The sequence below is a fragment of the Rana temporaria genome, chromosome 2, assembly GCF_905171775.1.
Source record: "Rana temporaria chromosome 2, aRanTem1.1, whole genome shotgun sequence".
NCBI classification, from domain to species: Eukaryota; Metazoa; Chordata; class Amphibia; order Anura; family Ranidae; genus Rana; species Rana temporaria.
The window spans coordinates 388,927,735-388,942,043 of record NC_053490.1 but is presented as its reverse complement, the minus strand read 5'-3'; the positions used below and the strand labels follow the sequence as shown (position 1 = coordinate 388,942,043).

Here is a 14,309-nt window from a genome sequence, read left to right as displayed (position 1 = left end):
TTGGTAGGCAGCTGGGTATTTCCAGGCGGGAGGCGAGGATTAGGTGGTTGGGTGTACCGGGTATGGGGTGGGGCAGGGTGCTGCCGGAGGTGCAGCTCTACGCTCGACTCGACCGACCTCCAGACGCGTTGGTGCTGCACGTAGGGGGTAATGACTTGGAGGTGAGGCCTATTGGGGACCTGATTGCAGCTGTTAAGTCGGATGTCTTGAAGTTCCGCGCAGCTTTTCCGGGCATGTTGCTGGTCTGGTCGGACATATTTGCGCAGACCACCTGGCGCATGGTGAGGTCGTGGCTAGGCTCAATAAGGGGAGGATTAAGGTGAACAAATTGGTGGGGAGGTTTGTGGCTAGGCACGTGGGTCTGGTCATTCGGCACACAGAGTTGGAGGTTAAAGTGCGAGATGGTGTTCACCTATCCGATGTGGGTATGGATTTGTGGGCTTTGGGTTTGCAGGAGGGGATTCAGAGGGCCCTGCGGATGTGGAGGGGCCCTTAAGGGTAAGGGGTTACCCTTTCGGGCTGTGGCGGTGTCCTTTGGTCTTTGATGGTGGCAGTTAACAGATGTGATGGAAGTAGTGGGGGACTTATCTGTGGGATGGTCCCCTTCTGGAGTTATTCCAGTGGAACGGTGTCTGCTGGAATACGGTTATGGTTGCACTGCGGGGTAAAAGGGGTTGTCTCCGAGCTGGTATACGGCTGGAGGCCTGTTATGGTAATGGTACCGAAGTGTAGTGGTGAAAAATAAAGGTTAAGCCGGGTTGCCGTCAAAGACCAATAGGCTGGTGTTAATAAAGTTGTTTTTGGTTAAAAATGTTAATGAAGAAAGATTTGGAATTATTTCATTATTTAATTAATTATTTAAGTGTTTAAAATAAAGAGGCTGTTATGGCCATTTTACTCCAACATCTGTGTCTCTCGTTACTGGTAAAAGGGGGTAAGAAAATAATGGGGGGGGGGGATATGGTTTAAGGGAAACGTTGGGCTATCTGAACTACACTAGTCATGGACCTGCCCCATTCCACATCTTTTCAATGGTGAGTGGGGCAACCTGTCAAAGTTATTGACCAGTAACAAGCAGCGGCAACTGGCAGGCTTAAAACATGAAATGTATCTGAAAGCAGCCTGCTTTTTAGGAATACAGTTTCTTAAGTGGGTTTACAGTGAATGCAGGTTCACTTTAAGGACATTGATGGAAATATGAACAGCTTGCAAGATAAACATATGCAGGGAATACTCCAGTTGAGCCAGCACTCTGCTGTCACAGTTCATATACACCGACCTCCCTTTCCTCGCTGGAGGCTTTCAAATGTTGTTGCTGGCTGTAGCTCAGGAAATTTATACAGTATATATATATAGGCAAGTACTACATTGCATCAAAGAAAAATTGGAATAGGAAACTAGAATTAAAAACTGAAGGTAGGCAACGAGTAGTAACACTAAAGGTTAGGGTGTAAGTGAGAGCGAAATAAAAAAACATACACGGTACATCTCTTCAATACATGCACATTTCTTTAAAGCAGAGTTCCAGCCTGGGAAGAAAAAAATTTACATCAGAAGTTACAAATACTGCAGCTGCTGACTTTTAATATAAGGACACGGGTCCTTATATTAATATATTTGGGTGCCGCAAGGCACCGACATCCTTACTAAAGGAAACAGGAAGTGAAGTCCTGCGCCTTCACAGAAGTTTTGTAGATCTCCGCACAATGATGCAGCGATTTTAAACGAAAGTGGGAGCGGATGCCTGGTTTTGACAGCTATCCACTCAAACCCCCCCCAAAAAGTGCCAAATGTGTCCGCGCTTCAGGGGGGGGGGGGGGTTGGGGACTGGGCACAAGCAGAGCTTCCACCTTTGGGTGGAACTCTGCTTTAAAAACACTGCAAATACCAGTTGATCTGTCAAAAATCAAGCGTGCTGCTTTGGGGTGACAACACAGTTCCTTTCTGCACTGAAATTCCAAGCTATGTTGTCACCCTGCTGAATTGAGTTCCAAGAAGCTGACCACACACTGAGCTCCTAGCACCTGTCACTAAAGCTGGGTCTGACAAGACTGTTGTCGTCCTATTTTGCCCTGCGACATCGGTCCTACCTCGGTCCTACTTCCATCCGACTTGAAGCAACAGGATCAGGCTGGGTTCACACTGGTACGACAAACGATATGACATTGGGAGCTCATGTTGCAGTGACGTGTGAAAAATCAATGTTTCGCTATGAAAGCTGTCTTAACTGGTCTGACACAAGTCGGTCCGACTTCGAAAATGCTCCCTGCACTACTTTGGTCTGACTTTGGTCCTACTTCATCCCATTGAATATCATTGAAGTCGGATCAAAGTAGGATCCTTGTCCTAACCATCCGACTTGTGACATCCGACATGGTGATTACAGTAGCAGTAAAAAGAATTTATGTCACACTGGGATTGTTTTCATTGGTCAAAGGACAAGTCATACTATCTCAAAGTCGGAGCAAAATCTTATCTTGTTCATTCAAGTCGGATGGAAGTAGGACGTAGCAGGGCAAAATGGGACTATAGTTGTACAACAGTCGTGTCGTATCAGTGTGGGACTGCAAAGTAGCAAGACAAGTCGTTCCCCATGATTTCCAATGACAACCATTCATATTAGAAGGACTTCAAGTCATGTCTACTTCAAAGTAGTCCCTGCACTACTTTGGTCCAACTTTGATGCGAGTTACACAGGCATTCCCTGAAATCACTTCAAAATCACAGCCAGGAAATTGCGGTAAAATCGCACGACTTTGAAGCCGCGGTAGTGTGAAAGGGGCCTTAGAGTTTGCTCCGACTTTGAGATAGTCTGACTTGTCCTTTGACCAATCAAAACAATCCCAGTGTGACATAAATTCCATTTACTGCTGCTGTAATCACAATGACGGATGTCACAAGTCAGATAGTTACTTTGATCTGACTTCATTGATACTCTTAAATATTCTTTATTTATACTCAAAGGAGATACAAGTAGTATATTACATGTCTTCCATTACGTATATACATAGTTAATTTCTATTCATTTCTCCATTTTTAATCACGTATTCATATAGTTAATCTCTACTTGGATCTTTCAGTATTAGCTGATTAGGTCTATGGGTTCCTGTATGTCCACTCTCGGGTCCCCACTACCTATTATTATCTCTAAACTATGTCCGACACATCACTACTCACTTCTCCCCTCGTTTTATATTTCCCCAATCCTCCCTCCCCCTAACGAAAAAAAACATGAATATACCCATGTCAAACCTTACCCCCAGCTGGGGGAAAGGAGAGAAAAAAACCTGCAGTTCACCCCCCCGTCTCCTCGCTCTCCTCCCCCCATCTCTGACTCTCTCCCAGTGGGGGAGATGGACGCCACCTCCACATTTTAAAGACAGGGCGGACTCATTCCCCTCTTGTGCTTCCCAAACAATCTCATCCCTTCTTCCGAATAAGTAAATAGTTTCCATGTTGTCCAAATTTTAGTGTATTGCTCTTTCTTATTCTGGGCTGAGAGCATATATTAAGATATATTCTCTTCTTATATTGAGCTGTTGTATAGGTTCTATCAAAGCGGAGCTCCACCCTAAAGTGGAACTTCCGTTTATCGGAACCCTCCCCCCTCCGGTGTCACATTTGACACCTTACAGGGGGGAGGGGGTGCAGCAGGGCTGTATCCTGGCCTAGGCCAACAAGGCCTAGGCCTAGGGCAGCACGTTGCAGGGGGGCAGCACCGAAAGAGTCCCCGCCGGCTTGCGCTATTAGTGTAGCACTGTTAGTGTAGCACCAGTCTTATGGGGCGGACTGGGCAGAGAGGCAAGCATCCCGCAACTGTAGGGGGGCGGAGCTTCTAATTTTGACTGTCCTATCATCCTGAACCACAAACCTTCCTCACTGTGCTACATATTTTCTGTTGTACCATTGGCATGGTTATATCTTTTTAGTCCTCTCCATAAAATTATCAGAATTTTGTGCCTAAAGTAGAACTATAGGTACACTTTTTTTTTTCATTTTGGATAGAGTAAGGGTAAGGGAAGGGCAGGTCTTTAACAGCAAGGGGTGTGGCCTTGACAGGAAGGGGTGGGTCATATTTAAATTAGGGGTGCACGAGTTTAGTCAGACCTAGGGCAGCACAAAACCTAAATACATCACTGGGGTGCAGATACCTGTCTAAGACAGGTATTTGCACCCACTTCCGGCCACACAGTCTGCGGGTAGACTGCAGGCAGAACGTCAGATCCCGTTCCCCAGCATTGTGTTCTGGGAAACACTCGGCTCCCAGAACACAGCGGGGACCAGTTGGCGCGGCGCGGTGCAGCGCAACTCGCGCATGCACCATAAGGAGCCGGGCAGTGAAGCCGCAATACTTCACTTCCTGGTTCTCTCACAGAGGATGGTGGTGGGGGCCACAGAGTGACGAGCGATTGCTCGTCTTCTGCTGCCGACGCCGCTGGACTCCAGGACAGGTAAGTGTCCTAATATCAAAAATCAGAAGCTGCAGTATTTGTAGCTGCTGGCTTTTAATATTTTTTTTATAGAGGAGCTCCGCTTTAAGGTCCCTTGCCCATTTTCCAATTGCTGGCATCTCATAGTTATCTAGGGGTACGGTTAACAACGTATAGATCTTGGATATTGTTCGAGTGAGGGTTTCATTGATATTCAATTGGCTGATATAGTACCAAAGTCAGACCAAAGTAGTGCAGGAACCTTTTTCAAAGTCGGACCGACTTGTGTCGGACCAGTTAAGACGGCTCTCATAGGGAATCATTGATTTATACACGTCACGCGACATGTGCTTCCAAAGTCGGAGGGTAGTGTGAGGCTGGGTTCACACTGATATTACATCACTGTTGTACGACTTTAATCCTACTTTGCCCTGCTACATCTGTCCTACTTGGGTCCTACTTCCATCTGACTTGAATAAACAAGATAAGATTTTGCTCCAACTTTGATATAGTATGACTTGTTCTTTGACCAAACAAAACAATCCCAGTGACATAAATTCCTTTTACTGCAGCTGTAATCACCATGTCAAGTGTCACAAGTCAGATGGTTAGGACAAGGATCCTACTTTGATCCGACTTCAATGATATTCAATGGGCTGAAGCAGTGTTGCCAACCCCCCAAAGTGAAATTTACTGGCAGGACGCCAAAATTTACAAACAGCACATTTTTTTTACTGGCAAATAAAAACTGAAATTTACTGACAGAGCCACATTTTTTACTGACACTGTGAAAAAGTACCTAAAATGTCTGTTTTCAGTGCTAAACAGTGGAAATATAAATATTTAAATTATAAACATATAGCTAGTGCTATTAGCAATGGCCCGGATTCAAAGAGATTTGCGCATTATTTACGGAGGCGCAGGGCAACGATTGCCTGGCGCTAGAGCACGCAATTTAAATGATCCCGTAGGGGGCGGGAATCATTTAAATTAGGCGCGCTCCCGCGCCGAGCGTAGAGCGCATGCTCCTTTGGGAAACTTTCCCGACGTGCATTGCGGCAAATGACGTTGCAAGGACGTCATTTGCTTCCAAGTGAACGTGAATAACGTCCAGCGCCATTCACGAATCACTTACGCAAACGACGTGAAATTCAAATTCCGCGACGTGGAAACGACGGGTATACTTTAGCATTGGCTGCCCCTACTATTAGAAGGGGCAGCCTTACGCTAAACACGCCGTACGGAAACAACGCAACTTGCGTACGCAGGGCTCGCACAACATTGTGAATCGGTGTTAGTATGCAATTTGCATACTATACACTGAGCACAATTGGGAGCGCCCTCCTAGCGGTCATCGCAAGAATGCAGCCTAAAATATGCGTGGCATAAGAGCCTTATGCCACGCAGATTTTAGGCTGCAGTCGGCGTTACGATGTTCCTGAATCAGGAGCATTCGTAAACGCCGGAGCAAGTAAGCAATTGCGCTGTGTAACCTATGGTTACACAGGCGCAATTGCTTCTTGAATCTGGGCCAATGTGTTTAAGCTAAACAAAATCCAAAAAACATATTTCTCCATTTACATGAAGGTCAGGTTACTATAACCCAGCCAGCACAGAGTTCCCCCTTATATCAGAGTCTGCAGGATTCCCCCTTACAGTGAAAGGGAACTTTTATGTAAAGGGGGAATGCTGCAGATCATGATTTAAGGGGGGGAACTCTGATGTAAGGGGGGCTCTGTTGACCAGAGGCCACCTTATATCAGAGTCCACTGCTTTATGAGGCTGTAGAGCCTGACGAAGAGGCACGCATGCCTTGAACGCGCGCACCTCCCCGTGACCAAACACCCGGAAGTGACGTCATACAGCTGCGCTCCATCGAGCGCCTGTCCTCCTTGCTCCTCAGCATCGGAGGTTCACCATCCCGCTATAGCGGTGGATGGTGTTGTTAAACACCTAGACGCCCTTCTCCCTTGCCAGCATTAGACCCTCACTGTCCCGCTCCTGCTGGCAACAGTAGTGCTGTACTGATCAGGGCGTCCATCCCACCATTCCAGGACCAGCGGAGCAGCTTCACCCAGTATGTTCTAAACGGATGATTACTACTACAGATAAGCTTTTTGTTATTTAATACATTGTGTGTGACACCTTGATATGAATACCTGTTTTTAATATTAAAAACGTTAATACTATGCTTAGAGGGCGCTGCTTTTTGTCTCCTTTCACACTAATTCGACTTCAAAGTCGCAAGTGTGAAAGGGGCCTAAGACGGCTCTCACGGCTCTGATTTGCACACGTCATGCAACATGAGCTCCCAATGTCGGAGCGTTTGTCGTACCAGTGTGAACCCAGCCTGAACCTATCCTAAAATAATTTTACAAGCCTGTTAATGATGTCGCAGGGAGTAATAAAAGCAGTTTTTTTGCTGCAGGAACCATGTAAAAGAAAAAAATAATACTGGGGCATGCTTTGGAGATGGAGAAATAGGCTTGAGGTTACATTTGAGTAATGCCTGAACATACAGTAAGTACCCTTTAACATCATGTAACAGATGGAGAAGGAGAGTATTGACTACAGAAAAAGTAGTAGTGAGCAGAAAATACACTTAGATGGTACTAAATCCCACTAACCTGTGCTGACATGTCCACAAACTCTGGTAACTTCAAATATCGTCCATCCCCATCTTTGACAAATTCTAACAGGCTTCCTGTAGAACAGAAAAATAAAAAAGAGAAAGTACACAATTTATACCACTATTAAACTCTCCCGAAGCTGTTAATGTTTTATTTTATCTGGTCCTTTTCTACAACAGAGAGAAGGATTGAACCAATTTATAGGGAAAATTGCCAGCAAGCTGGAAAATCTCTCACAACAAGCTCTCCAATTAATAATAGCTCACTAAATATTTACAAGTAATGCCCAAGAATAAAAATGGTCACATAAGTTTGATAGTACAATATCTGTGCAGTCTGTACAGTCTACAGTCTTTAGATTTACAAACAACCATGTAGTATGAGGCCTACGTAAACAGGAATGAAGGTCTATCTGATGTGAATGTATACTATATGTAAAGTTCTGCGTAAATTGATGGTGCTATATAAGTACCTTAAACAGAGCTTTTTTTCTCAGAAAATAGGTGCAGGAACTCAACCACGACCCGTTCAGATTTCACAAACAGTAGGAGGGTCTTAAAGGGGCATTAAATACCAGAATTGCATTACATACAGAGTGCAAAGTTCAGGGGGTTACAAAGCTGTCACTTGTAAACACAGAAACCAGACCTCTGTGTTTTCAAGTGATTGTGGTGAGCAGGCACCAAAGGGTCTGAGCCAGAGGTGGTGGAACTGAGTTCTCCCAAGTTCCCCCTGAAAAAAAGCCCTGACCTTAAATAAATAAATAAATCTCCATCAGATAAGCTGTGCTAGGAAGTATTGCAGAGATCCTGTGATCACTGAATCACTTCCCTTTTTGTCTTTCAGTAGTAAACAAAGCAGTTGCATGACCTCTGCTTGCTACTGGCACTGGAGAGAGCCCAACATAGGACTAATGTATTCTCTGCCACAGGTTGCCTTTTTGGGAGAGCCTTTGTATACTTTTGACACAATCTCTTAAGATTTTGGTGGCCATTTTGGGACACAGATGTGCTATACGTAGGCCAATTTGCATGACAAAGGGACCCCTGAATGGGAAGCATAGATAGGGACAGGACCCAACTGGTAGGGATAGGCAAGCTCTATAGAACCTCTATTGTAATATCAGGCAAGCTCTGGAACGGATTCATCCTGACAGTTGGGTCTGGGTGGAAGTCCAAGAGATTCTGAGGCCTCGTACACACGGCCGAGGAACTCGACGGGCGAAACACATCGTTTTGCTCGTCGAGTTCCTTGTGAGGCTGTCGAGGAACTCGGCGAGCCAATTTTCTCCATTCCTGACGAGGAAAAAGAGAACATGCTCTCTTTTTGGCTCGACGAGTTCCTCGACAGTTTCCTCGTCGAAAAATGTACACACGACCGGTTTCCTCTGCAAAAAAAACAACCCAGCAAGTTTCTTGCTGGTTTTTGCAGAGAAACTCGGTCGTGTGTACGAGGCCTGAGAGGCCTAGGTGCTGGTTACCCCATGGAAAATGTTGTGAAAGGTAAAGGCCAGAAGAACTGTGCAGTGTATGTAGACATTCCTCTGGTAAGGAAAAAAATAAGCCTTCAGAGCTTAAAGTCACACTAAATTATATCTTTATTCTCCAAAAATCAATGCACATCCACTTAATGGTTGTGCAGGGCCATCTTTAACCACTTAAGGACCGCCGCATGTACATATACGTCAGCAGAATGGCACAGGCAGGCACATGCACGCATATATACGTGCTCTGCTTGACGTGGGTCGGGGGTCCGATTGGACCCCCCCCCGGTACATGCGGCGGTTCCGTCGGCTGCAGAAGCGATCCGGGATGAGGGGATGGCTGTCCGTTTTCAGCCATCCCCTTGCGATTGCTCTCAGCCAATGCCAGCGCTCCCCTGCACTCCCCCCTCCTCCTTCCTGTGTTTAGTGTAAACAACAGGAAGGAGGAAGTGTGTGATCTCTCCTCGTGGTGGTCATATCGACCACCGCTGAGGAGAGGAGACATCACACAAGTAAGTTGCACCCCAACACTACTCTAACACCAGCACACACAGGCACATTTAACCCCTTCAGTCACCGCCGATCGCCCCCCCCAGTCTCCTGTAACAGTGTCACTGAATGCAGTGTCATTTTTTTTTTGATTACTGCATTTAGTGTCAGTGTTACAGAAAAAGTGTTAGGGCAGTTAGTTTTAGCCCCCTTTAGGTCCAGGGTAGCCCCCTACCCCCCCTAATAAAGGTTTAACCCCTTGATCACCGCCCTAGTTAACCCTTTCACCCCCTATTGCCAGTGTCACTAAGCGATCGATTTTCTGATCGCTGTATTAGTGTCACTGTTGCCGCTAGGCAGTTAGTTTTTTTTTTGAGGTTCGCCGCCAGGTTCTATAGCGTTAGGAACCCCCATAAATAAAGTTTTTAACCCCTGATTGCCCCCTAGTTAACCTTTTCACCCCCTATTGCCAGTGTCACTAAGCGATCGACTTTCTGATCGCTGTATTAGTGTCACTGTTGCCGCTAGGCAGTTAGTTTTTTTTTGAGGTTCGCCGCCAGGTTCTATAGCGTTAGGAACCCCCATAAATAAAGTTTTTAACCCCTGATTGCCCCCTAGTTAACCCTTTCACCCCCTATTGCCAGTGTCACTAAGCGATCGATTTTCTGATCGCTGTATTAGTGTCACTGTTGCCGCTAGGCAGTTAGTTTTTTTTGAGGTTCGCCGCCAGGTTCTATAGCATTAGGTACCCCCATAAATAAAGTTTTTAACCCCTGATTGCCCCCTAGGTAACCCTTTCACCAGTGATCACCGTATAAGTGTTACGGTTGACGCTGGTTGGTTAGTTTGCTGTTTATAGCATCAGGGCACCCGCCGTATATAACCCAATAAAGGTTTAACCCCCTGATCGCCCGGCGGGTGATATAAATTAAATTTTAGCGTCAGTCAGGGTCTGCATCGCCCCAGGTAGCGTTAGGTTAGTGCCAGTACCGCTTACACCCACTCGCAAAGCATACACCCCCCTTAGTGGTATAGTATCTGAACGGATCGATACCTGATCTGATCAGATCTATACTAGCGTACCCAGCAGTTTAGGGTACCCAAAAACGCATTGTTAGCGGAATCAGCCCAGATACCCGCTAGCACCTGCGTTTTCCCCCTCTGCCCAGCCCAACCCACCCAAGTGCAGTATCGATCGATCACTGTCACTTCAAAAACACAACACACAACTGCAGCGTTCGTAGAGACAGGCCTGATCCCTGCGATCGCTAACAGTTTTTTTGGAAGCGTTTTCTACATTTTCCTTTCTATAGTCAGGTGCTTTTTTTACCTGTGAATCATCACCAGTGTACCACTAAATTTAAAACCCAAAATGGCAAAGCGAATGTACAGTGGTGAAGAGGCCGTCAGGATTCTGTGCATGTCAGATAGTGAAGAAGAGGAGGTCACGCATCTGACAGAATCTGGCTCAGAATACGATCCTGTTTACGACAGCGGCTCCATGTCAGATAGCTCGGACGACGGAGTAGTGGTCCCTGCTAAGGCCAGGCGTACCCGACCCCATTCTGATGTTGTTGAGCAGCAAGAACCGCAGGACCCTTGTATGGAGCAGAGAGCCAGTACTAGCGCCGCTATTCCTTCTGGTGGATTGGCAAGCACCAGCGGCCTAGTACACCCTGGTCGTTCATCCAGCACTGCAGTAAGACGTGGCGACGTGGCGAGTCCCATAAGTGCAGTTCAAGCTGGCGAGGTGGCAAGCACAAGTAGTGTCCCGCTGCCACCAAGAAGAAGACAAAGACAGGCCCGTCGTGCCCATAGTGCCCTTCCTGCAGAATTTGCCTATCCTGATTGGGTCCCCACCACTTCTGCAGAACCCGTACTTCCCCCATTCACTGGCCAACCCGGTATTCAGGTGGATACAGCGAACTTTACGTCACTTGATTTTTATTCGCTGTTTTTCACGGAAGATCTCTATAGATCTATTGTGGACCAGACTAATTTATATGCTGGTACCTACATCGCCGCTAACCCCCAGTCTCTCCTTGCCAAAGAATGGAAACCTCTTGAGGTTTCCGAATTTAAGACATTTCTGGGCCTTACCCTCAACATGGGCATACACCCATTTCCGTCATTGCGGATGTATTGGTCCACACATCCCATTGACCATATGCCCGTGTTCTCTGCTCACATGGCCAGGAAACGATACGAGGCGATCCTGCGGTTTATGCATTTCAGTGACAATGCACTTTGTCGTCCACGTGGAGACCCTGAATTTGACCGGCTCTACAAAATTCGGTCCCTCGTAAACCATTTCAACGAACTTTTTGCAGCCTTGTTTAATCCCCAGCAGGTTGTTTGCGTTGATGAGTCCCTCATTAAATTTGCTGGCCGCTTGTCTTTCAAACAGTACCTTCCCAGCAAGCGTGCCAGATACGGGGTCAAGCTCTATAAGCTCTGTGACAGGGCCACAGGCTACACATGGAGCTTTAGGGTTTACGAGGGCAAAGAGAGTGAGGTAGAGCCGGAAGGATGCCCAGATTACATGGGGAGCGCTGGCAAGATCGTTTGGGACTTGGTGTCACCCTTATTCGGAAAGGGGTACCACTTATACGTGGACAATTTTTACAGCAGCGTGCCACTTTTTAGCCACTTGTTTGATCATCAGATTGGAGCATGTGGCACCGTGCGACCTAATCGCCGGGGCTTCCCCCAGAGGCTTGTAGATGCCCGTCTTAGCCTGGGGGCGAGAGCCTGCTTCAGATGTAAAAATTTGCTCGCTGTGAAGTGGCGGGACAATAGGAATGTTTTCGTTCTTACCACCCTTCACGCAGACACGACAGTACAAATTCGTACGGCGACTGGTGTTGTGGAGAAACCCCTCTGTGTCCACGAATATAACCAAAACATGGGAGGGGTGGACCTCAACGACCAGTTGATGGCGCCGTATCATATTGCCCGCAAGACGAGACGCTGGTACAAAAAAGTGTCTCTACATTTATTCCAATTGGCTCTACTGAATGCTCATGTCGTATACAGAGCTTCAGGACGGAATGAATCCTTCCTTCAATTCCAGAAGGATATCATCACAGAACTCCTGTATCCAGGCGGTACTGTACCTCACCAGCCCCTACCAAATGCAGTAAGCCGACTGCATGAGAGGCATTTTTTGTATGCCATCGAGAGTACCCCTACCCAACGAACCCCCCAAAGAAGATGTCGTGTCTGTACCAAGCGCGGATTTAGGCGTGACACCCGTTATTTTTGTCCCAAATGTCCTGCCGATCCTGGTCTTTGTATTGGGGAATGTTTTGAACGCTTCCACACACTAGTGAAGTATTAGCGTAGGGCAAAACATTACACAGGCTAGGCTCACTTACAGAGGGTCTCCCAAGATGCCATCGCATTTTGAGAGACCCAAACCTGGAACCGAAAAGTTGAACAGTTACAAAAAAAAGTGTTAAAAAAAAAAAAAAAGGAAAAAAATAAAATAAAAAAATAGTTGTCGTTTTATTGTTCTCTCCCTCTCTATTCTCTCTCTATTGTTCTTCTCTTTTTTACTGTATTCTATTCTGCAAAGTTTTATTGTTGTTGTGTTTTTTCATGCTTGCTTTTCAGGTATGTAATTTACTTTACTGTTTTCAGGTATGCCATTCAGCTGTTGCGCGGACTTATTTATCTTGACAGCAACAGCGTTTGCTCCCACGATATATAAAGCCGCGACTCCAGTGCTGTAGGAGGTGATTTCACCACCACAGTTAAAAAAAAGAGCATATATGCCGAAGCATGGGGGCAGCAGGGGCGGAGGAGCGATTTTGCTCCTAATGCCGCGTACATACGGTTGACATTCCTACGGAGGCTTTCCCGTGGAAAAGTCTGACCATGTGTACACGGCATAGAAAAGTCCGACCGTGTGTACGCGGCATAGAAAAGTCCGACCGTACGCGGCATAACTTTTTTGCGGGAGGATGCCCCTATGCTTCGGCATATATATATTTTAGGCACAGGTTGCGTTAAAAAATGTTTTATTTTTTACTATGTTTTTTTTATAGGTATTTGCTTTGCAGGTATGGTATGATCTTACTGTTATACTGGAATGTTACTTTGTTTTAATGTTAACCATCATTTGCTTAGCAGGTACGCCATTCAGTTGCAGTGCGGATTTATTTAGCGTGACAGCAACAGTGTTTGCTCCCACGATATATAAAGCCGCGACTCCAATGCTGTAGGAGGTGATTTCACCACTACAGTTCAAAAAAGAGCATATATGCCGGAGCATGGGGGCATTAGGGGCGGAGGAGCGATTTTGCTCCTAATGCCGCGTACATACGGTTGACATTCCTACGGAGGCTTTCCTGTGGAAAAGTCTGACCATGTGTACACGGCATAGAAAAGTCCGACCGTGTGTACGCGGCATAGAAAAGTCCGACCGTACGCGGCATAACTTTTTTGCGGGAGGATGCCCCCATGCTTCGGCATATATAAATGGTGCATGTATGCCCATCATTAGAAGTGGGTGGATGAAGGGAGGTATTCTAATGGTGGGCATACCCACCGATCAATCTTTTTTTTGTTCAGCCAACAGGCTGCATGAAAAAAAAAAAAAGATTACAATACATGTCCAACAAGAACCATCAACGTACTGGTATGTTGCTGGACTTTGAATGGTTATACCAGAATGATGCCTGCGGGTTTAGGCATCATCTTGGTATCATTCTTTTCAGCCAGCGGTCGGCTTTCATGTAAAAGCAGTCCTAGCGGCTAATTAGCCTCTAGACTGCTTTTACATTCAGTGGGAGGGAATGTCCCCCCCCCCCAGATATAAACGGCGCCATTGAGAATATGGGAAAGCATTTTATCACACCGATCTTGGTGTGGTCAGATGCTTTGAGGGCAGAGGAAAGATCTAGGGTCTAATAGACCCCATTTAAAAAAAAAAAGAGTACCTGTCACTAACTATTGCTATCATAAGGGATATTTACATTCCCTGAGATAACAATAAAAATGGTAAAAAAATAAATAAATGGAAGGAACAGTTAACAAATAAAATAAAAAAAGCGAAATAAATATATAAAAAAATAAAAAAATAAAAAAAAGCATCCCTGTCCCCCCCTGCTCTTGCGCAAAGGCGAACGCAAGCGTCGGTCTGGAGTCATATGTAAACAGCAATTGCACCATGCATGTGAGGTATCACCGCGAAGGGCAGATCGAGGGCAGTCATTTTAGCAGTAGTAAATCTAATGTGGTAACCTGTAAAGGCTTTTAAAGGCTTTTAAAAAT

The 14,309-nt window shown here is 46.0% G+C and overlaps 1 protein-coding gene across 3 annotated transcripts in view; it reads right to left on the bottom strand.

Moving 5' to 3' along the window:
• The window catches only part of FGR (FGR proto-oncogene, Src family tyrosine kinase), a 205,926-nt gene that overhangs the window by 23,819 nt on the left and 167,798 nt on the right, over positions 1-14,309 (bottom strand). For all 3 annotated transcript variants that reach the window (XM_040337980.1, XM_040337983.1, XM_040337982.1), the window contains one exon: positions 7,058-7,134. In XM_040337980.1, the coding sequence (XP_040193914.1) occupies positions 7,058-7,134 (77 nt within the window). The remainder of the gene's footprint in view (positions 1-7,057; positions 7,135-14,309) is intronic.